Source organism: Penicillium crustosum (assembly GCF_028827405.1).
Source record: "Penicillium crustosum strain IBT 35664 chromosome Unknown utg000003l_segment0_segment0, whole genome shotgun sequence".
NCBI lineage: Eukaryota > Fungi > Ascomycota > Eurotiomycetes > Eurotiales > Aspergillaceae > Penicillium > Penicillium crustosum.
Window position 1 is genome coordinate 3,690,648 of NW_026623124.1, and position 22,697 is coordinate 3,713,344.

General features: G+C 47.7%; 11 protein-coding genes across 11 annotated transcripts; 6 read left to right on the forward strand and 5 right to left on the reverse strand.

Annotated features, from left to right (window-relative positions):
• Positions 1-329: 329 nt before the first annotated feature.
• N7487_008475 (Zn(II)2Cys6 transcription factor domain-containing protein) lies at positions 330-1,903 on the reverse strand (the record flags this gene model as incomplete). Its single annotated transcript, XM_056876205.1, has 4 exons — positions 330-1,022; positions 1,084-1,227; positions 1,294-1,782; positions 1,847-1,903. The coding sequence occupies 4 exons, from the start codon at positions 1,901-1,903 to the stop codon at positions 330-332; spliced, it is 1,383 nt and encodes a 460-aa protein (XP_056728393.1).
• A 591-nt stretch (positions 1,904-2,494) lies between these two features.
• Positions 2,495-3,510, forward strand: N7487_008476 (uncharacterized protein; the record flags this gene model as incomplete). The annotated part of the gene is made up of 2 exons (XM_056876206.1): positions 2,495-2,527; positions 2,581-3,510. The coding sequence occupies 2 exons, from the start codon at positions 2,495-2,497 to the stop codon at positions 3,508-3,510; spliced, it is 963 nt and encodes a 320-aa protein (XP_056728394.1).
• A 1,216-nt stretch (positions 3,511-4,726) lies between these two features.
• N7487_008477 (uncharacterized protein) lies at positions 4,727-5,257 on the forward strand (the record flags this gene model as incomplete). Its single annotated transcript, XM_056876207.1, has 1 exon — positions 4,727-5,257. The coding sequence occupies one exon, from the start codon at positions 4,727-4,729 to the stop codon at positions 5,255-5,257; it is 531 nt and encodes a 176-aa protein (XP_056728395.1).
• Positions 5,258-6,436: 1,179 nt separating this feature from the next.
• Positions 6,437-7,027, forward strand: N7487_008478 (uncharacterized protein; the record flags this gene model as incomplete). The annotated part of the gene is made up of 3 exons (XM_056876208.1): positions 6,437-6,449; positions 6,580-6,841; positions 6,916-7,027. 3 exons carry the CDS (start codon positions 6,437-6,439, stop codon positions 7,025-7,027), a joined length of 387 nt encoding a protein of 128 aa, XP_056728396.1.
• Positions 7,028-7,058: 31 nt separating this feature from the next.
• Positions 7,059-7,768, forward strand: N7487_008479 (NAD(P)H-dependent flavin oxidoreductase; the record flags this gene model as incomplete). Its single annotated transcript, XM_056876209.1, has 2 exons — positions 7,059-7,418; positions 7,478-7,768. 2 exons carry the CDS (start codon positions 7,059-7,061, stop codon positions 7,766-7,768), a joined length of 651 nt encoding a protein of 216 aa, XP_056728397.1.
• A 3,392-nt stretch (positions 7,769-11,160) lies between these two features.
• N7487_008480 (putative PB1 domain protein) lies at positions 11,161-13,443 on the forward strand (the record flags this gene model as incomplete). The annotated part of the gene is made up of 5 exons (XM_056876210.1): positions 11,161-11,557; positions 11,617-11,766; positions 11,821-12,156; positions 12,206-13,348; positions 13,414-13,443. Exons 1-5 carry the CDS (start codon positions 11,543-11,545, stop codon positions 13,441-13,443), a joined length of 1,674 nt encoding a protein of 557 aa, XP_056728398.1. The 5' UTR covers positions 11,161-11,542.
• A 330-nt stretch (positions 13,444-13,773) lies between these two features.
• N7487_008481 (uncharacterized protein) lies at positions 13,774-14,127 on the reverse strand (the record flags this gene model as incomplete). The annotated part of the gene is made up of 1 exon (XM_056876211.1): positions 13,774-14,127. The coding sequence occupies one exon, from the start codon at positions 14,125-14,127 to the stop codon at positions 13,774-13,776; it is 354 nt and encodes a 117-aa protein (XP_056728399.1).
• A 603-nt stretch (positions 14,128-14,730) lies between these two features.
• N7487_008482 (uncharacterized protein) lies at positions 14,731-15,276 on the reverse strand (the record flags this gene model as incomplete). The annotated part of the gene is made up of 1 exon (XM_056876212.1): positions 14,731-15,276. One exon carries the CDS (start codon positions 15,274-15,276, stop codon positions 14,731-14,733), a length of 546 nt encoding a protein of 181 aa, XP_056728400.1.
• Positions 15,277-15,560: 284 nt separating this feature from the next.
• Positions 15,561-16,910, forward strand: N7487_008483 (uncharacterized protein; the record flags this gene model as incomplete). The annotated part of the gene is made up of 3 exons (XM_056876213.1): positions 15,561-15,702; positions 15,790-16,589; positions 16,670-16,910. The coding sequence occupies exons 1-3, from the start codon at positions 15,583-15,585 to the stop codon at positions 16,908-16,910; spliced, it is 1,161 nt and encodes a 386-aa protein (XP_056728401.1). The 5' UTR covers positions 15,561-15,582.
• A 463-nt stretch (positions 16,911-17,373) lies between these two features.
• N7487_008484 (aspartate aminotransferase) lies at positions 17,374-19,002 on the reverse strand (the record flags this gene model as incomplete). Its single annotated transcript, XM_056876214.1, has 4 exons — positions 17,374-17,566; positions 17,654-18,496; positions 18,578-18,709; positions 18,769-19,002. The coding sequence occupies 4 exons, from the start codon at positions 19,000-19,002 to the stop codon at positions 17,465-17,467; spliced, it is 1,311 nt and encodes a 436-aa protein (XP_056728402.1). The 3' UTR covers positions 17,374-17,464.
• Positions 19,003-20,759: 1,757 nt separating this feature from the next.
• N7487_008485 (RING-H2 finger protein) lies at positions 20,760-22,535 on the reverse strand (the record flags this gene model as incomplete). The annotated part of the gene is made up of 4 exons (XM_056876215.1): positions 22,281-22,535; positions 21,843-22,230; positions 21,270-21,789; positions 20,760-21,195 (listed from the first exon to the last, which is right to left on the reverse strand). The coding sequence occupies exons 1-4, from the start codon at positions 22,461-22,463 to the stop codon at positions 20,760-20,762; spliced, it is 1,527 nt and encodes a 508-aa protein (XP_056728403.1). The 5' UTR covers positions 22,464-22,535.
• Between the last annotated feature and the right edge of the window lie 162 nt (positions 22,536-22,697).

Sequence of the window (22,697 nt, forward strand, 5' to 3'; positions counted from 1 at the left end):
GGCCCCGGTATCCCTCTTGCCTGTGCCACTATAATCTGTACATTTTAACTCTTCAACAAATTTTCCTAAGCCTCTACACTCAAGATTTCTTCGTCACTCCTTCATTGTGGGTGGGTGCCTTAAGAATGCCGCAGTAACTATGTGTTAGTTACGCCCAAACTCTGCATATCAGCTCGCTTGTTGTCACGCAAAATCTGTACAAAGACGGATGGCTCAAGGAAAATTGCATTTTAATCGCTTTTGAATTTTTTTTTTTTTCATCAATTGGGTTGTAACACCGATAAGGTGTGATATGTAAAAGCTTGAATAAATTCATTATTAAAGTTCGCCTAGTAAAGGTTCTGCATCACGATGCCCTTGGTAAAGCTGAACCTTTCTCCTAGGACCGCACATGCTGGAAATGACCAGTCCTGGATAAGAGAATCTCTATCTGTGAGTTCCGACAGAGATTGCAATAGAGTGGTCGTGAAGAAAAGGGCTGACGATATTGGTAGAGAGGTAGCAGACATTTGTTCCGAGTTGAACATGGAAGGCAGGCTGGTGTAGATCTCGTGTAATAGTAGCGAAATGGCGGAATATGACTGGTCATGTTGTGATTTGAAATTATCACCAGGCAACATTGAAGGTGATAGGATGTTGAAATTGTCAATGATTATCTTGTTTGCCGGAATGCGGGCTAGGCGATAATAGTTCCACATTCGAGCATACCAAATATCTTGGTAGATGTACTGTGGCCCTTTGGGGAGCTTGTGATAAGTCCACGACGCAGGAAGGGAAGTTCCCCAGTTTTGGAGAGCTTGATCGGTTTTTATGGCCAGTACAACTAGCTGACTGGGTAAAAAGAGGCTCCGGTTCGCCAATCCACGAAAATTCACCAGGGTGCCCATGATAGCAAAAAGTCTCATTGCCGATAACAAGGGATCCTCATCGTCTTGTGGGGTATTCGATACTGCTCCAAAGCGGCCTGGTAATTCTAATAAGAAGTGTGGAATTGTTTTGCCACTGATAAGACACGCAAGTGCCTTATAAATATGAGTAATTAGTAAGCTCCTTGCTCTGAGGTCTAATGGCATATCAACGTACTGTAGTGTAGCAGATCTCTATGATTTCTTTCACTGGCGAGACTGGAAAACCATTGGTAGAACATAAATAGCCCAAGAATGCAGCAGCGCCGTGGACATGATTCTTCCAGGCATATGAAGACGAGTGGCTATCACACGTTATCGTCTGCAACATCAACAACCGTCAGTCCAGTAGCTTAAATTTGAATTAGCAGGATATCAGAGCACAAACCTCGAAGATAGATAAAATAAAACTTCCAGCGATAGATTGCTCAACTCCAGAGTCCTGGCCGCCGTTGATTGCTTTAGTAAGGACCCTTATAGCAAAGTTGTATTTTCTTCGCGCCAAATCCATCATATCAGGATCTTTATGGACAACGGCAAGTGCAGCGAGGCCAACGGAGGTAAGGCTAATAGTGGCGGAAGATGGGTAACCTGCACCGGAATCCATCCAGTGTTTGCACCTATTCCCCAAGATCGCAAAGTTGTCAGAAAATACTTTCTGTGCAATTTCTTCGATATTGAAAGTGGGTTCTACTGCGACTGGGCTCCAACAAGTGGCATGCTTGTGAGCCTTGGTCACCCTGGTACTTGAAGCATGCAACTTTTGAATCGTTGAGTTGGTCTGATCTCGAAAAAGTAGATCTGACTGAGACCTATAACCAGTGCAGCTTAGACCGGCTCGAGCGCACTGGCTACATTTTGGTCGGAGAAGATTGCACTATTGAAAGATGTTAGTGGGCCGCACAAGTCTGACAAAAGTTCTGTGGAAATGGGAAGCCAACCTTGATTCTCCTAGATCTGCAGTTCCCACAAGCCGGGCTAGCTCTGGTAGATGCCATGATGGTGGCAAAGCGACGTACCCGAGATAATTCAATCCAATGGGCGCAACACTGCCGCTTGGGCACCACAATTTGATCTCTTGGTTGCTGATAAAACACCCCACAGTTTACCTTTGCATGACTACCAAGACAGTACTTGGAGCTCCGTAGAGATACTGTCAGATATATTGCGAGTCTTGAGTTGTCCTGGGAGATTCAGGCGAAGGTGGAGTAAGACTTCGGCAAACAGCTCTTCATTGGTTGGACTGACCGCGCTAATCCACGACTGGCTTACCTAAACGGGAATAGCGCAAATATCATTGCTATACCACGATTGACTTGTCTAATTGGGAATAGAGCTGACGGTATGATCAGATTATTTACTATCCTATGAATGAGTTGCCTAATACAGATACTGTCAATAATCATATGGGGGACCATACATCCCGTCCCATTTTTAGCTATAAAAGGGGGAGAGGCCGACTTGTCTTCGCTATTATCATCTTATTCGAAACTTGCATACTTTTCTTTCGATTCACAATAGTTCCTCGCCTTCGTCCTCCTTATATTACTCTATATAAACCTCGCTTTCAAACATCACTTCCATCTAACATGGAACCTATCCGGAACGTCGCACTCTTAGGGGTTAGTTTTCCGGGGATATGGTTATATTTGTTATACTGATATTTGGTCAATAGAAAGGATGGCTGGGGTCTGCAATCTTGGAGCAGCTCTTGGTTGCCGGCTTCCAAGTCACGGTGCTGAGTCGCACAGCTCGCTCTGTGGACGAATCTCCTTCTAGCATTAAGACCGTGCAAGTCGATTATTCGTCTATCAACAATCTTGCAGCCGCTCTTCAGGGCCAGGATGCCGTGGTATCTACCGTCGGTTTGTCCGGTATTAGTGCACAGAAGACTGCCATCGATGCCAGCATTCAGGCTGGCGTCCGACGTTTCATCCCTTCCGACTTTGGGGCACTCACCACCAGACCTGGAGCAGAGTCACTTCCACTTAACGCATTATGGATTGACATTCAGAATTATCTCAAAGAGAAGGCACTAAGTGGACAGATCGAGTACACACTCTTCGCTGTTGGGCCCTTTCTGGAATTCGTCATGTCGATGCCATTTTTGACCGACTTGCAGACTCAAACTGCTCCAGTTTATGACAATGGTGTGCATACTTTCAGCTCCACTAGTGTGTCAAGTGTCGGGAAAGCCGTTGCTGGGGCTTTGAAGAATGCTGCAGCGACCAAAAACCGCTTGGTGAGTGTTCACGACATTGTCCTGACTCAAAACAAAGTTTTGAACCTGGCAAAGAAGTACTCGGGGTCTGATGTCAAATGGATTGAGAATCCATTGGATGCGGCAGCTGAGCTTGGCACAATTCTCGAAAACACCAAGCAGAGCGACCTGGACCTCTTCAAAACACTTGCGCTGTTGAAAGCTGCGCTCTTGGGTGGCAAATTCGAGGCCGAGTTCAAGACTTTGGATAATGACCTTGTCGGGGTGCGACTTCTTTCTGACGGTGAATTTGAGAAGATCTTTGCTACGGCTTTTCAGCCACACTATATGGTTGCGCAGGAGGATCTTCAGGCAAAGGTTGAAGGGATCCAAGGCGAGGCTTAACAAGCGCTTAAAAGGATATTCTCAATGCTGTTACATAGGGTGTTTCCTGTGGTCGAGTGCCACCGAAGAACAGGAACAAAGGCATCATAATTTGATTATATCAATTTTCTTTTTTCATTTAGCACAGCCCTGCGAGGGGAAAACCAAGAAAGGTAGGAAAAGCGAGAAAATTAGACTCCAACATATTATCCGACATACCCGAACTTGACCGAAGGAGGCAAACTACTCCGCAACCGCGATATTATTGAACAAAACTCAACTAGAAATAAGCCCCGGCTAATCATTTGGACGCCCACTGTTAAAACGGGGGCCCCGCAGAATACCGTGGCAAAAAGTGTGGCTGAGTCGATGGGTGATAGGAACCGACTTGGGGCCTTGAATGGATAGAGTATACGATGCTGGACAAAAGGCCTGGGCGTTGAACTACAAAAATGAAAAATTCATATCTTGCTGGGAAACTATTCGAGCTCTTGGGCGATAGATAGCATCCAGAGATCCTATCATCAAAATTTCAACAATCGGCTGCTTTAGTTATGGATTTCTATAGGTGAAAGAAGTATGCCCGGATAAAAGGTTGCCACAGGAGACTGACGTAAAATTTGAGTCTGTCAAAGTGCCGGGCAGCTGCGGATCCAGGTGGACAATCTTGGAAGATGCCATGAAGAACTGATGTAAGGTATCCATTCTTTTTCCTCTCGGATGTGTTTCGGAGGGGAAACAAAGTGTTCTATTTGGCGAACCGAACTCGTTGAATGATTGGATCGATCTGGAGTTTGAGAACCGAAATTCTGGAAACCGCGAGTTCCACTCGCAAGCTGATGACGAAGTGTTCGAGATGACGAAGCGTTCGAGACCGTTTGTGGAAATCCCAGCCGCATGTTCTGATTGGCTGTTTGATCTCGGAAGCCAACCTTATTGATTGAACCCACATCTATAATTGTAGTCTATCCACATCTTTCACATCTTTTTGGTCCTCTTGTAAAGTTTCATCCTGATCCGGGCGACTCCACCGAGCACAATAAAAAGATGGACATCCGCAGATATGGCTTCCTTTTTCTTTTCTTCTTCAAACACATTCTTTGATCTTCAAGTCACTCTTTTTCTTGAAGTCAGTCATTCATTCGAGGTTGATCCTCCATTACTGTCACTTTAGTAGTAAATCAGTTGACTACTTTTGTCTTACCACTTTCACTCTCTCAATTTACAATCTTCCATCATGACTTTCAACGTCTTCCTTACCGGCCTTCTCGCTGCCACCGCCGCTGCTCTCCCCCACTCCGTTCGATCCGGAGAATCCGGTGCCGTTGAGACCCGTGATTCCAGCGGCGGCAGCCTTCAGATTGTCAACAACTTGGATACCAACGTCTACCTGTGGACCACCTCATCCGATTCTGGGTCCATGAAGACCCTTAGCACCGGAGGTGACTACAGCGAAGACTGGGTCACCAACTCCAACGGCGGCGGTATCTCCATCAAGATGTCGACCAGCGAGAGCGAGGATAGCGTTCTCCAGTTCGAATACACCCAGGATGGTGACACCCTTTACTGGGACATGTCCTCCATCGATCTTGACTCGACCTCCGAGTTTGTCAAGTCGGGCTTCACCGTCGTCCCCAGTGACTCGAGCTGCAAGACTGTTTCTTGTGCCGCTGGCGATGCGGACTGTTCGGACGCCTACCAGCTCCCAGATGATGTGAACACTTACTCCTGCTCTCTGGACGCTACTTTCACTCTGACTCTGGGATAAATCCTCGTCTTTTTCTTCTCAAAACCGGCCGGACCGATGGATTTTTGTTTTTTTGTTTTTTTTTATGATTTGCAGAATATTACTGCCTCCTTGGGTTTGATGAACCAACTCTTGGATATGTATATAAACTTCTGCAGAAGTCGATGTTTTACGATGTAGCAGTGAGCTTATCAAGTATCACTAGCACAATACAAGAATGGGAATGTGTTGAATAAGAAAATATCCTAACTAGTTATCTAGACTTAGGTATAATTTGTGTTCGTCTGATGCGCCCTGCACGTCTGGGCTGGTTTCTTGCTATTGTAATTAATGCATCGGGGGGTTACATCTGTCTCCACGAACTGCGGTGGGAATTCAGATGTAATGACATCATGAGACTTTTAAAATGAGTTAGTTGTGTTGAAGCTCTGCTTCAAGCATATTTATTACATAGGACCTTGCTTCTCTTCTACAAAACTGGTCGCTTGTCTCTCCTTCTCTCTCTCTCTCTCCCTCCCTCCAGTAGATAGATGGATCCGTTGTTTTTCTCTCCTTTCGCTCCGCCATTAGTTGCCGACCGACACAAGCAAAATATAGTCGCATGTTCTCTCTTTTCTTTTCTTGTAAATATTGTGCTCCTGAAATCCCACTATGTGGGATGTAGCTGTCAAGAGTGAACTTTTGATCCTAAGGAGCAGTAAATCTGATGGCCTTTTGCAAGCAAAATTGTAAGGGGTCATCCAACCCATGCATAAAGTCCAACATGAATCCAAATCCCAGAATCACGTGCTGTGTTACACATGGACCATTTATCCGATTTGATGACTTTGTCGTTGAAGTACTATCACCTTAGATGGGCTGCACCAACATCGACGCCGCTCTATGACAGGGGTTGGGGTCTATTCGGATGACAGTACATCCGGAGCCACGAGTGTGTAGAGAGCAGAGTCGCGCGGAATCCGCATTCTGGGGTAGACACGTGAAAGTTTCTGCCTCAGGTGTCCAACTCGATCCCCGCCACGGCAGTTCCATGGCCGCGGGTCGTAACGTCGTGACTAATCTCTCGGTCTGTCGTGTGGACCGAGGCTCATCGCGAGTCTGTGAACCACCGAGGTTGCTTTGCTTTATAGGCTGCAACCCCATCCCTCCTCTTCCCCAGGTTTTCTTTTTTCTATTATCTTCACTCCACATACCTTCATAATGGCGTCTCCTCGTAAGTATCTTCCAACATTAATATTATGTTTACTCTATCCATTATTTCCATGTGATCTCCTTCTACATGACGAAGGGCTCCACATAGGCACATGGCCACAACATCGATGCTAACAATGACCACTAAACAGAACAAATCCGTACCCCGATCACTGATCTGCTTAAGATCAACCACCCCGTCCTGCTGGCAGGCATGAACGTGGCTGCGGGACCCAAGCTGGCCGCCGCTGTCACCAACGCCGGTGGTCTGGGTGTTATCGGTGGCGTTGGCTACACCCCCGAGATGCTCCGCGAGCAGATCGCCGAACTCAAGAGCTACCTGCACAACAAGAACGCCCCCTTCGGTGTCGACCTTCTCCTTCCCCAGGTTGGCGGCAGTGCTCGCAAGACCAAGTAAGAACCTTCGACCACTGCGGTACTTTTTCCGTTGTTGACACATGCTAATCGCGTTTTGTTTCGGTAAATAGCTACGACTACACCAAGGGCAAGCTCGGTGAGCTCGTTGATATTATCATCCAGGAAAAGGCTAGCCTTTTCGTCTCCGCTGTCGGTGTCCCCCCCCAAGGCTGTCGTCGATAAGCTCCACAGTGCTGGCATCCTCTGCATGAACATGATCGGCCACCCCAAGCACGTCCAGAAGGCCCTTGATGTTGGCGTTGATATTATCTGCGCCCAGGGTGGTGAGGGCGGTGGTCACACCGGCGATGTCCCTACCACTGTCCTCATCCCCACCGTTGCCAAGTTGGTCGAGGGCAAGAAGAGCCCTCTGACTGGCCAGCCCGTGCAGGTCATCGCGGCCGGTGGTCTTTTCAACGGTAACTCGGTTGCTGCTGCCCTTATGCTCGGCGCCTCCGCTGTCTGGATTGGTACCCGCTTCATCCTGTCTGATGAGGCCGGTGCCCCTGTCGCTCACCAAGAGGCCGTCCGTACCTCCAACTTCGAGGATAACATCCGTACTATTATCTTCACTGTATGTATTCCCTGGTCATGGTATTATCAGGATGTTCAGGTTGCTAACAAATGGTATAGGGTCGTCCCCTCCGTGTTCGCAAGAACCCTTACATCGTCAACTGGGAGGAGAACCGCCACGAGGAGATCAAGCAACTCACCTCCAAGGGTATCATCCCCGTCGAGCACGATATGGAGAACCTGCCCGATGATGTCGATGATGACACTTTGGACAATGCCCGTCCTTTCTTGATGGGCAAGGTTGCCGCCGTTGTCAACGAGAAGAAGTCTGCCAAGGCTATCGTTGATGAGCTCGTCGGAGATGCCGCTGTTCTGCTCCAAAAGGGCAACAAGATGGTTGCTAAGCTGTAAATAAAGTATTCCCTATATGTTTCGGTTTCTATAGTCATCTTCAGCGTTGAATAATCAACCTCGGCCGGTAATATTCCCGGCCGAATTTTGGAACTTACCTAAATTTTGCTCGATGCACCTGAATTGTACTCGATGTCTAATGTAGTTAGCGCTGCGTAATTTCCTCTCAACGACGCTACGGAATTATCCCTGATATTTCGAAAACCTTCCCTGGTCCAAAAAAAGCTCTTAAGCGCCGGGGTGGGGTACTCGATCACCAACCACTACTCCGGATTTCCACATGGAGATTACATCCATAATCTCTGTTACCGGCATTAGCTAGTCAATTTCTGATATAAATAGATTATCTATCCTTGCTTCCCGTGTCTACATGTGCTCACATGCTGTCGATCGGTATTTTGTTCGCCTTTTTTGCTCAATTAGTAACACACGAAGATAACTTGGGAGCGAAGACGTCCACTATATGAAGGCTTGATATAGCTCATGCTATTTGAAATATATATCAAATTTCAACTCGGATTATTCTATCTGTGAAAAATCTAGGCGTGAAGGCTGTTGGAAGTAACTGAAATATATGTTCAGACGGATGTTGAGTGATATCCCTGCAGGAATACATGCAACTATTTCCTTCTTTCTGCACGGGCTGTGATTGGAGATACGATACAAAACCTATGAATGACCATGCGCGATAGACGGGCATTCCACCGCAATCCGACAAGATATTCCTAGAACCCGAGGCGTCCGTTCTAGAGCGATAACTTGGATAAACAGCCAGGATGCCGCACGCCACCTTTATTGAGTTTCCAATTGGCATACGAGGTTACTAGACGGCCACTATCATACCTCTGAGCAGACTCGAATTTGAGCGCTACTTATAATCTATGTAGAAACTCCACACATAGATACATCCGCCATGATATCTTTGCAGCTTGCAAGGTTATCTCGGGCTGCCCAATCCTTTATAGTCTGAACACGCAAACAGAATTGCAACGCAAGGTACAGACATGCATGATGCAAATAGCTCAACGTGCATGTGGGTATTTGTGGGTCTGACAGCCCTTCCTATGTACATGGATAGGTAGAGGGTGTCTGTGAGCATATCAGGCTTAGCTCCAGACATTCCGCTTGGCCAACTATGGAGGTCTCTGAGTCAAGCAAGGAATCTAACTTCTTGCTTTACGCATCAATGTCACAATTACCTGGGTGATCAGCTAGAAGTCGGCTGCACGGTCAGTGGTATCAAGCCAATAGCATCGTAGACCAATGATCGAAGGCCTGGTGGTGGAGAGTCCACCTAATTATAGAGACCATCTAGCAATTAGATGCAGCACAGGAAGCACTTCTGCAGCACAAATCACACTCAAGGCGGTCGACACCTTCCCGTTAGAACTGATCTACAAGCGTAGGGAAAAGAAAGCGGAGATTGCAGTTGCTAAATATAAAAGTCAGTGCAGGGTAGTGGACCACGGAGCAAAAGGGAGCCCTCGATGGCCAATGATGATTGATATGGCGCTCTGCGCGGCATTAACCAGGCCATATCACAGAACGACCATCCATGACTTGAGGCCTCTTAGCTTTTTCAACCCGCGGTGTCCCTTTGTGCCTATTTTTGTATATCTAGACCCACGCCAAGCACCCAATTGAGCCTGGAAACCTACACTCACCGAGTTCTCTATGCTCTCACATGATGGGATATTTCCTGTCCGTGTTGCAGATGTGCCGTCTTGCAGGCCCCGCATGGTGGCGGACTCCGGAGAGATTCTGTCCTATGATTTATGCTGATACCAGGCTCTAGAATATGCTGGTCTCTTTAGCTGTAGGGTTGAAGTCTCGGGGTCAAAAGATGCTTACCATTACCAGTCTTCGGGTGGACTAAAAACGCACTGCGATGCCAGTATCTTGCCCTGCAATTGAGCAGGCTCCGTGCCGGCCTAAGAGCCTTGTGGAGATTACCAAATTAACAACACCTAGGTTGTCATATTTGACCCGTCGATCAGTATGTCTAATTTTGTACTGTGCTGTCTGTATGCGCTGAAGAATGGTCTCTCGTCGACGATTCATCCATAGATATCAATATCTGGTGGGCGGATCGGGCCGGGCCCATCGTGAACCATGGGAAGTAAACTCTTGGACACCTCCAGCTGGCACATATAGACGGCTGCAGGTAAATTGTATACATCTTCAAGTTGGAGGGATATTCATAACCGTCAATTGACCTGGCACAATTCTTATTGTTGGGGTGTTGATGTGGGCCGACTCGGTATGTTTGGGTCATCGGCCGTTCTTGCCCGATGCACCACCACCTGGGACTTGGCAAGGGGACAATGACAGGCCTAACACACGTCATGTCCAGTCCAATATACCAAATCATCCACTTCAATCAGATGGTATGAGGGATAACATTGGAAGTTGGCGTGTGTAACACCTCAAAATGAACCATGGAACACCGGAGATCAAATATCGAGGGTGAGCACTAAAACGAAAAGGGAAAGGTCATGAAGTGTATATATAGCCCTGTGGAGCGAGCATTGGGCCCGGGAACCCTAGGACGATGCCTCTAGGACTATGTACGGATCAACAATTCACTATCTCGAGAAAACCTACTTCCTTTTCAAGAATCGGTAGCGAGATGTTGGATAATCGATACACTCGGGCCCTGTTCAACTCTAAATAAAGCACTGCAAGCGCCGTGGCGGGGAATGAATTGAGTGACAGGGGGCCGAGGACCAATGAATTGTGAATTCTCCCACGCGATAGACCAGATTCAAATTCCAAGAGAAAAGTCCCCGCACTGTCCAGACGCGAGCCTGTGTGATGGGTCAGGGTCACAGATCAATTATAGAAAGTCCAACGTCAAAAAGAGTTTGGATGTCAAAGCTCATAGAATATTGGCCGACTGAGGAGGCGTGTTACCACAGTATACTATCGAAAATCTGCCCACTCACAGACCCGGCCAGTACGAAACTGCTTCTCTGAGATCCTATTGATCAAGACGTGCATAATTACTGCAGCAAAGCGGGTTATTTTTGTCCCATCTGCGCCCATCACTCGGTCAAAGTAGCCTTTCCAGTACATCTTTTCTTCCCCCCCTGCCCCTCTATGCAGCCCCTCTGCAGGTTCTCTAAGATTTGGGCTTTTTTTTCTTTGCTTTTCTGTCTTTTTTGTCTTTTCTGACTTTTTTGGGATTTTATTTTGATTTTATTTTTCTCGATAATTTCATCTTTTCTTTTTTCTGTTTTCCTTTCTTTCTTTCTTCCCCCCTAATCCCGTTAACCCTACAATCCTTCTGCCCAAGTTGCTGGGTCACCCCTCATCTCCACTCTCCAACCGTCAGATTAAACCAATTACTTTCTCAAATTGTGATATCACCGATTCTAGGATACCTAAGTCTAAGTATTCTATAAATAACATTTCCGGATATCCCAGCCTTCTCACCTCAAGCTCGGGATATCACATTACCGTACGGAGTATTGGACTTCAACCCGTCAACCCGCCTCTCTCCCCGCTCGTTCCGCCCCATCAGGTGGTTCTTGGCCCCTTTATCAACCCTAAGGTTTTTTCGTCACACCGACTGGGTTCTTGGCCATCCATTGGCGATTATAATATAATTGCGCTTTCCCGGCTTTGCGCTGGTGAGCCCACAAGCTGGCGGATACCTACGGAAATATACCGTGCCCTAGAGAGTTGGTTGGAAAGTACCTACAAAGTCTTTCCCCAATCTATATCATCTAGGCACAAGAAACTCAGGTAAATACTTTAGTAGATTCCGGGACAATGTCGCTCAAACAAGTAAGTGTTATCTGCTGTGACCTCGGAACATTAAGCATACTGACATTGTGGTCGAATAGGAAATCGAAACATGGGTGCAGGCCCTTGATGCCTATGATAATCAAGAATTCGAAGAGTCCCTGCGATGCTTCGATCAGATTGCCGACACATCAAAGATCTTGTTCAACTGCGGAGTGATCTATGCCACGATAGGCGAGCACCATAAAGCAGTAAGTGAACTTATGAGATGTTGTGTTTTATACAGCTAATTAATTTCGCTGCAGGTAGAATGCTATCAACGTGCTGTCGGCCTAGACCGGTATCTAGCAATCGCTTACTTCCAGCAAGGTGTATCTAATTTCTTGATCGGGGACTTCGAAGAAGCGTTGGCCAACTTTAATGACACCTTGCTGTACCTGCGAGGGAATACTTCTATCGACTATGAACAGTTGGGTCTCCTATTCCGCCTCTTTTCATGCGAAGTCCTGTTCAATCGCGGTCTCTGCTATATCTACCTCCGGCAAATGAATCCAGGTATCCAGGACCTCGAGTATGCAGCCAAGGAAAAGGTTACCCCAGACCACGATGTGATTGACGATGCTATCCGGGAGAATGCAGATGTATGTGGATTCTATCAATACGCAGTGATACAAGCTAATTGAAATACAGGGTTATACCGTCTTCTCAATCCCAGTGGGAGTTCTCTATCGCCCCAATGCAGCCAAAGTCAAGAATCTCAAAACAAAAGACTATCTAGGCAAGGCTCGCCTAGTTGCCGCATCGGACCGCAACCAATCATCAGACCACCAATGGAATCCAATAGTAATTGACAAAGAAGCCCTCCAAGGTCGCGAAGGAGTCTCCTTCGCCGCATCCAACCTAGTCCGCCAAAACCTCAGCAGTCGCACTCGTCAACAATCCGAACCACCCCTAAACCGCAACGTATTCCCTCCAACACCACCACCAGATGACCGATCCGTAAGCACAGCCTCTGGATCAGGATCAGCATCCGGACACCACCGAACATCATCTCTCCGAAACGTCCGCCCACCTCGTCTAGACTTAGATCGCACAGGCGCCAGCCTAGACCGCCGACCCTATCCACAGGAACAAACATCCACCGAGAAACCACGGATAGGAACGACGCGAACAGCCTCAGAGCCGCGCGGACCATCCACACGACAAAATAACATGCGCGGATACCAGGAAAGCAGTCGAAGCAGCTTAACCCGCGAACAAGCCGGCCACCGCAGAAACCTCAGCGACACAAACACAGCCTACGCACCGGAACCAGACTACGGCCATACAGACCAGTACGATCCATACTCAAGCCAGCGCAATCTAGCAAATACGGGCTGGGGTCGTGGATCCCGCCACCAACCACCGCAATATATCGACGAAGAGGAAGAATATGGCAGCGACACATGCGATGCAACGACCCTCAACGACGGCGCTTTCGAGCTCGTCGCCGCGCCTCAAGCTGGTCCAAGCCAGTCATCCCAACAACGTCGTACTCGCTCTCCGACGCGATACTCCCGTCATGCGAATCCAAGGAGACCAGAGATTCAGAAATTTAGAGTCAAAGTACACGCTCCTGATGACACTAGGTATATCATGATTGGGCCGAAGATTGAGTTTGGGGAATTTGAGAATCGGATTCGTGAGAAGTTCGGGTTCAAATGTCCTCTAAAGATGAAGGTGCAGGATGATGGAGATATGATTACCATGGTAGACCAGGAAGATCTGGATTTGCTGGTTAGTTCGGCGAAGGAAGTTGCTAAGCGGGAGAGAAGTGAGATGGGGAAGATCGAGGTGAGTTTATCTGTCTTTTTATGGTTTTTCGAGAATCGCATTTCCTAACTGGTGTTGTTGTCTAGATATGGGTGGAAGAACGCTCTATGATTTGATGCATGATTGGATTTTCTTCTCTGTTGATATATTAGCATGATTCTTTTTTTTTTTTTTTATCTATACCCTGTTTTGCATATTTAGCATGAAAATACGGTCAGTGCATGAGGAATACTAATGTAATTCTCTTTTGATCTGGGTTTACATTTAGGAGAATGTTGTAGGTAGGCTCTTGGGCCACCTAAATCAGGAAGAGGCTTCGCTTGGGTAAACATATGATCGGGGATGTTGAGAGGTTTGTTGCCGGGACTCAATAGGGATCTATTGATACTCATTTCCCCTGGTAACAACGAGAAAAAGCATGATTGATTGTTGTATTGCTAGTCCATCTAGGAAAGCATCGTTCGCTTAGCCGAACATGTATTAAGTGAATGTCTCCGTTGCTTCCGCATGTTCTGCTCATTTTCCAACAGTATATTCTGCACACAGCGACTTCCGCTGGGATCGTGCTTCACCCGGTCATCGTTGAGGATGTTTGTGAGAGTTGCTTTAACTTGATGGTGGTATTCGCGGATTTGGTCATTTGTAGCATCAGTGGCATTGCCAAAGCTTGACACTAGCGGGTCTTTTTGGCGAGGCATGGAATATGAAGTGATCGACCGTGTGATGGATGGGGTTGAATTTAGGGTGGGCAGCTCAGTAGTTGTTGCTGCTGGTTGCTTATTTTGAGGTGGACGCGCCATTTTGGATGTGTGTATGATGGAAGATGGAATTGTTGAATTTGGTAAATGTTGGAAAAGGTAGATGAAGGTGTTTTTAAGCAAGTAATATATCTGATACAGTAGAGGCAAACCACATGTATCAAGCTGTGTCACTAAAATGACGTCTGGCCGGCATATATGAAACCTGGCTGATTCCTTGTCTGACATTAAACGGTACGTTTAATGTCAGAAGTATAGTCATGGTAGTTTCCGCCAATCAGAAGGCGATTTATGCTTAGTCTTTATTGATAATTTCAGATCCTTGTAAAAAAAAAGTGTCAATGACCTATCAAGTGCACTATCCATCGATGTCATGCCAATCCCTAGCCTGCAGGGTTGTCGCCACTTGTGGACTTGTGGATGACAACTACAAGAATAGGCTATATCAGACTTCCAGTTTCATGGTTATTATTCCCTGGTCTGGTCATCCTTTATAGTGTCCTGTAAATATCCCCAACGCCCCATGATCAACCAAGTAAGTCATAAGTTGATACGTGTCAATGTGTTGAATTTGTTTGAATTCAAATTTGCTTAAGGCGTTGGCTAGATGTCCATAACAAAGCCACCCCGTGTCTCTCTAGTCTCCTATTCAGGATCGGTCTCCCAGTTCTTTGACTTTCCAGTCTCTCTCTTCTCAGTCTCAAACTCAGCTGTACCTCCAATCCAGAGGCCATTAACACTACTGCCCCATGTTCTAAACTTCAAATTAATCTCACGATGACGGTCCTCGTCCAAACGCTGCCTAATATTAAGCATCTGGTTAGGGTCATAGACCGCACCATTTAACAAGACCCCAAAAGCCAAAGCACTCGCAGTCTCCTCCCAATCCCTCCAATTCTCAGGAACCTCCCTCAGTTCGTACTCGTACGGTTTGTGATCGTCGGTGGCATACAAACAAACACTATTGCTTTTGATCCTGCCAAGGTTCTTCCTGATAAGACCATATTCCAGCTCCAACTCATTCAGCCTCGTAATTGATTCGATCGGAATCAGCGTCTTCACCTTTCTGTTTGTGCGTGCATTCTGGATTTCATCAGATATGCGCCTGTCGCTTGAGATAACTGACAGTGTACCATCACCATCTGGGCCTCCAGGACAGACTCGCAAAAGATGGACTTGACGTTCCTCCATTGTAGATGGATGTGATGTAGGTCATGCAGTGTAGTGGTTATAGAGATGGGTTAGTTCCGTGTGGATGTAATACCACCTGAGAATTGATAAGTTGCATGATAAAAAGCAAGAGCAACAGATACTAAAAACAATTTATATAGTTAGTGACATTCCTCATCCCATCTCTGCTCCAAGTACTCCATACCCCAGGAACAAACAAATACGGGGTGCGGCATAGACCATCCGCGCAGTGACGTTGGGTGTTGATCGACAAGTGTACAGTATAGCAACAACACTACTCACATATCAGACCATGCCACTCCCACAATGACCGACCTAACACCAACCCTCAATAACTTGCTTTCAAAGCAAGGCTCATCAATCCCCCAAACCAGAGAACCTTGCACAGAAACCGCCGACGAGTTCCTAAAGGAGGCATACCGAATTGTAAGCCACGCCCTCCGCATTCACTCACACCCACTATACCCAAACCCCAGCAAAGCAAAACAGAACCTCTAACACAAGTCCACCCAGAACTCACACATCCACTCCCTCCTCCAATACCTCCAATCAATCCGCCACGCCTACCTCTCAACAACGCAACCGCAACGCCGCCAAAACACATTAACCCCCAACCCCAAAAATGCACCCCCAACCGCCAACGCCCAAACAAACCTCACAGACCCCGAGCGCGATGCAGTCGACACATCAACGGCCCTCCTCCTCCGCGACCTAGCAACCTCAATCGCAAACCTTTCTTCCGCAGAATCCCTCCGCCAAGAAACATCGTCCACCCTCCTCCACAAGAAATACGGCCACTCTGCCGCCGGCGCCCTCCTCTGGCGCTGGGCCGGCGGTGGCGGTGCACTAGATAGCTCCAGCTCAGACAACGAGGGTAAATCCGCTGAGCAAATCCGCGCAGAGGAGAGCGCGCGGTCGATAGCAACAGTCCGCGAGAGCGTGCTTTGGTTCCTGAGGCGCGGACTTGAGTGTGCTGTTGGTGTGCAGCGTCGGATGGTCGAGAAGAGGATTGAGAGGGTACGAGAGAAGGAGAAGAGTGTGCTTTATAAGGTTGCTGCGGGGAAACCTGCTGGTGGGAATGGCGCTGGGCCTCGGAAGGGGTCTGTTTCTGTGTCGGAGAGGACTGCAGCTGGAGGTACAGGTGCAAGCGCGGGTTCCTTCGATCCTACTTTCCAGGCGCCTGATGCGGCGACTCTGAGTGAAGCGGATACGGCGCGGATCGAGGCGCAGCTTTCGCCCGAGCAGTTGCAGCTTTTTGCGGAAGAGAATGATTCTATGCTTAAGCATTATGAGGATACGTTGGGGAAGGTCCAGTATGTTTCTTCCTTCATTTTGACGTGGCTGGGGTTGGAATTGGTTTTGTTGGATTATGCTAATAACAGTGTTCTTTTAGAAACGCCGAGAAATCTCTCCTTGAGATCTCCTCTTTGCAGGAAACTCTTGTCTCTCACCTCGCTACGCAGGAGGAGCATATTTCTCAGCTTATTACGGATGTGGATACGACACAGACAAATGTGGGACAGGGAAATCGTGAGTTGAAGCGTGCTACTGAGCGGCGGAGTACAGCGCAGGCTGTCTTCTGGGGGACTGTTGGGTTGTGTACCTGGCTTGTGGTTTGGGATTTAGTCTTTTAGTCCCGATACTGCTAGACGGGTTTATCTCAGATGCTTTCATGAATAGCCATTCCATACGATACCAGAAACCATTATGTCTATTTCGTTAAAATGTAGCGCATTGTCTCAGTCTTCCCCCTAATTATGATGCCGTAGTTATTTTGTCTGGCTGTTAGGCTGCATCTTACTATTGACGGCCAGTATGGCCAAACAAATAGGAATCATATCTCAAAACGAGGCGTCAATTCTATTGGCATACTGTACGGAGTAGAAAAACTATTGAAAACTTAGTCCCACGCTAGTTCAATGCCAGATTGCTATAGTCTATTGCTATAGTCTATGATTTACATGTGATGCATGTGATATATCATGCCACCCAGGCCCACTATCTACGGATTAGAGGATTCAGAAATGCGAAATTGGGACCGAAGTCCCAGAATATCATAAATTGCTGCATAATGAAAGTCCTTCCGGACTTCCACCAAAAAAAAAGCTTTCAAAAAGCAAATAGAACGCCAGACCAAGTCCCTCCGAGTGTTTCCACTCTATGTCAAGACCGGGGTATCAGGGAGGTATCACAATTTAGCAGACTCGCGAACAACACTATCAACCGCCTCAGCGAAGTAGTCAATGTTATTTGTGTTCAAGCCGGCCATTGAGATGCGGCCGTTCTTTGTCTGTAGTGATAAAAAAGAGAGTTAGCGCAATCCCAGACATCGTATATCCAATACAATACACGAACGAAAAAGAATGTCAAAACATACCATGTAGACATGCCACTTGGAGCGCAGCGTCATAACCTGCTCCTCAGACAAGCCGGTGAAACTAAACATTCCAATCTGGGAAGTAATGTGATCCCACGAACCAGGAGTACCACGCTTCTCAAGACGGTCCCGTAGTCCCTGTCTCATCTCCAAAATGCGACCACTCATCGTACGCAAATCCGCCTCCCACTCCTTGAAGAGCTCGGGATCGTTAAGCACACGACTAGCAATACGCGCGCCGTAAGCAGGCGGGTTGGAGATCTCCGATCGCTGCAGAATAGCCAATTGAGAAGCGATGTGCGCGGACGCAGCAGCCGCATCCGGACCCGGGGCAGAGACGAAGTGGAAAGCGCCAGTACGTTCACCGTAAAGACCGAAGTTCTTGGCGAACGATTGCGCGACGCACAGCTCGAAGCCCTGCTCGACGAAGTAGCGGATGGCCCAGGAGTCGCGGACCAGGTCGCCGGATGCGAAGCCTTGGTATGCGGTATCGAAGAAGGGGAAGTGCGAGCGGGAGCGCATTAGCGCTGCGATTTGCTTCCATTGGTCTTCGGTGGGATCGACGCCTGTTGGGTTGTGTGCGCAGGCGTGTAGAAGAATAACAGAGCCATGGGGGGCGGCTTCGAGGGCTGCGATCATGCCAGTGAAGTCAAGGCCTTTTGTCTTGACGGAGAAGTAGGGGTACTTTGCTAGCGTCAGGCCGACGTTTGTAAAGATTTGGTTGTGGTTTGCCCATGTTGGGTTTGAGAGGTAGATTGCGGGCTTTTGAGGGTGGAATTTAGAGAGGAAGAGGCCGCCGAGGTGGACGGCGCCGGTGCCTGAGATTGTTTGCAGGGAGCAGATCTAGTTGGGGTGGGTTAGTTTGGTCCTGAGGGCGGGGTGGGGGTTATCGGAAGGGATATGGGAGGAGGGAGAGGTACGTACTCGCTTTTCACGAATTGCAGGGCTGTCTGCGCCGACAATCAGTTTCTGGGCTGCAGAGGTGAACTCTGCGAGACCACCGATAGAGAGGTATTCGTGGTTGAGGGTGGGATCGTTGTGGATGGCGTCATCGGCCTATAGATGTAGATTTTAGATAACTGAATCAAGATAGAAGTATAGAGATGGATAGCTACCTTCTTGACAACAGGGAGAATCCAAGGCTTCGCGTTGTTGTCGCGGTAGGCACCAATACCCAGATCAACCTTCTTATCGGAGGGGTCTTCGCGATAGGCCTTCATAAGGCCAAACAAAGGATCTTCGGGGGCGGCAGCCACAGTGGCCGCAGTAAATACTGAAGGACTAGAGGAACCCATGATGTGTGATGATAGGGAAGAAAGACGATCTCTGGCAGATTGAATCGGAGTCATGGTGAAATTATACCCGAAATTTCCCCAACGTAAGTTTTCTTTCCCCGGAATCTGACACCGAAACGGGATATTCCTGCTTGCGTTCACCGGATGGAGTGAGGGGGTGGGGTTGTCTTGGGGGAATCAGCGCACACCGTTTGTAATGGAATTATCGTTAGGAAGTACAAAATGTGTGTTATACTCCGTAGTATTTTATTTGGAGGTATTTGTCTCTGTCTCTTATATTTATTTAGCTAGATATCTATATATCCTCGGCGCACAAGATACCGAGGGACGAATTGCCGTATCTTTCCCGTTCTAGTTCACATGCGAGTATATCTACATTTGTATATCTAAACAACAGTAGAACTATTAGATTCAATCTTATTTCAGTAACACAGATACAGACACAGAATACCAAATCTAAATAAACAGATTGCAAATCCCCCAACACATTTCCCCTCTCCGACAGGCTACACCCGACTAGAAACAGTGTGTCATACAGCGCCGACAGAAAAAGACGCACTGTGGAGACTTTTCTGGAAGGCCAAGCTTGTTGCATGATACAACATAGGTCTCGGCTCAGGGGTTTGTATATATTGTCCGTAAGGAGTAGTTTGATTTTCAAATTACACTACTCCGTACTCCGCAAGTACTATCTCTGTACTATCTCTTCTCAATGGCACTCGAACTACTCCGTACTCCATACAGTAATTCCATGTATGTGTCATTCCCCCACACTCGTGAGGGGACGAAAATAACTCATCAGGAGGATCCCGGGACGGGGATTTCGGGAGAAAGAAAGGCGAAATTGGGGGGATAAACGGTTAAGGGCAGTAGTCTCCGATTGTGTTCCCCACAGGGCAGAGATAATATCCCCTTAGAGTGTTATTATGGTGCATTGTGAACGTAATAATATGTATGATTTACAGATGAAGAGATATTTGAGTACATAATATATCCCTCACATACCCCAAATACGTAAAACGGTCCACAGGCGTTTATATGATGGACGCGGGTCCGGTTAAACCAGATTTATGTCAGCCACTGATGCAACCTTCGAATCCGAGATCAGCCAATCGGTCACAGGATGACTCGTGCCTGGCGATCTTAATGTCATGGGACTCTATCGGGTTTTATATGAGTGTTAATAAGGCCTCATATATGCATGGATTTCTTAATCAAGATAGGCAATGATCCATGGATTAGGTCTGATACTGGTTCTCGAGATAAAGCTGCCGAACCCATGGTACTGCTCCCTGCTGACCTGGCACAGCCTCTACTATATTTTGGTCAAGAACAACCAGGACAAATGAGATGATAGCTCGTGAATCGATGATGCGGATGAACATCGATCCAAGTCTAGACCTCGGGTCCTCGTGATAAGAAAATATTATACTTCTACCTCCACATACTATATCCCTCCTGAGATATATGCCAAGAGAGATATGCCAAATGTATGTAAATTGAAATGTATGTAAATTGAAATGTATGTGACCCTAGATTCATGATATACAAAAAAGTATATGCAGAGAAGAAACCAGCAGATACAATCACCGAGAAAAACCAGTCTCTCTTTTCCTCCAACCCCCATTCAAAAGAACGCCAATGCTCATTCAAACAATCCATAAAATAAACAAGGAGAGGAAAACCATAACCCACTTAAAAAAAAAAAAAAACGCCATGTAGCTTCCTAACGAGGACCTTGAGATCATCTGAATCGTAAATCGAAAATATATGCAAAACGTAAAGGAGTGATATGTGAAGGAGTGAAATCATCATGCAGTAGACGGCGTGAGATGGACGGGCGCCGGAGCCGCCGGAGAAGGCGCAGCATTTTCGGCGTCAGCGGAAGACTCAGCCTCGGCACCGTGAGCGCGTGTTCGGATACGGAAGCGATCGCGTAGTCGGGTGGTCAGACCACGACGTGATCCTTCTTCGGGCGCGGCCTCGCCTTGGTTTGCTTCACGGACATGTCGGAGCGCGGCAAGACGCTCCTCAACGGTAGCATCGCGCATTCGTCGGGCGTTGAGGGGTCCGTGAAGGTAGTTGGTTAGACGGCGATGCGTGTGGCGGGCTTGTTCACGGGCTTGCTGACGGGCCTGTTCTGTTGTTAGGACTGGACCACCCTCTGTGGATGCATGGTCGGGTTGTTCAGTGTTTTCTTCAGGTTGTTCTGAGTTTTCAGGTTGGGGTGGGTTGAGGTCGATACGGCTGGGATTATTGTTAGTTTGGTTTAGGCATGGAAGTTGAGTTTGATATCAATATCATTATCAAATAGAACATACCAAAGGGGACAGGTGCCAGAAACGTTCATCAACCATGGATCAATGCATTCCATGTGGAATTGGTGGTTGCAGGGTAGTACACGTAGGTCCTGACCCTTGATGAAGTCATCTGTGCAAATCGGACACGAGAAGTTACCTGTGTCAGGCATCTCGGTCTTGGCTTCGGGGGCTGTGGGAGTGGGGCGCTCGTTATCGTCTGGGGTTGGCATTTCAGACTCGTGGGGCGTCGATACGCCCGTGTTCCCATCGGCCTGGGAGTGTTCACGATCCTCAGCGCCCACCATCTCAACGTCTCTTTTGGCGGCCTCCACGTCATCGTTTTTGTCATCAAACTTGACAACCGGTATAGTGTCTAACATGGCTCGCGCTATACCTCGCGCCCGGCTTTGCCGCACTCGTCCGGCAATCCGGCGAGGGCCATATCGCTCCGGATGGCGATGAGCCCGAACTGCACCCGTGATGATAATACCCAGGAACAGAGCGGTGATAATACCCGTGATACTGTACAGGATGATCATCGCTGGGAGGGCAAGTCAATGGATTGAATGGGGTAAGAGGGGTCGGGATACGAACCAGTGTTGGGACTGTCACTCGTGCCACCGGCATCACTGTCGGAAGGAACACTGGAGAGGTACGACATTGAGACGATGCTGATAGTTGTTGATTGATCGAAAGCACCGAGTAGTGCAGAATAGCCACCTCGGGTTGTGAATGTGAAGATATTGGGATAACGCGCAGCGGTCTGATCATCGGAGGTGAAATTGCAGCCGGTAGCTGTTTTGCTGTATAGCAGAATGGCTGCAGCGGATTGAGCAGAAGTGACGTATTCAATTGTCTCGTCAACTCGGATGTTTCCAGTGTAGTCGTCCTGGTCGCAAGATATGCAGGCGATTTGCGAACTCTTTAAGTTGAGGGAATTGCTTGGGATGACTTGAGTGGCAGTGCCAGAAACATTAAAGGACTGGTAGATGTCAGCAGTGCTCCCCGCCAATTGCGTAGAGCGTATAGCACCTTGAGTTGGGCAGTGGTTGATTGAATCAGCGAGTCGGCTAAGGGGACAAGCTTCTGGCCAGTCAGAGTGCTTCCCTCAATACGAAACCCAGTGGATTGGATCTGGATAGTTGTATTTGACGGTAGCGAGACGACCTCTGCTTGAACTGAGAAGAACAAAAGAAAGAAAAGAAACAGCCCCATTATGCGGGAGACGGCGGAATGGAATTAATGTGGGGGTCACATTAGTCAAGAACAGAAGAGCATAAAAAAAGAGAGAAACCGGGAAAACCAGAAAATGAGGGGAGAGGATCGGCCCTAACAGGGCTGGGGGGGGATCAAAGCGGATAAGAGGGAGATTAGGGAAGTTTGGGATTGACGGATTTAATGATTTATTCATTATATTAGAACGTATTATAAATTGCATTATTTATTCCA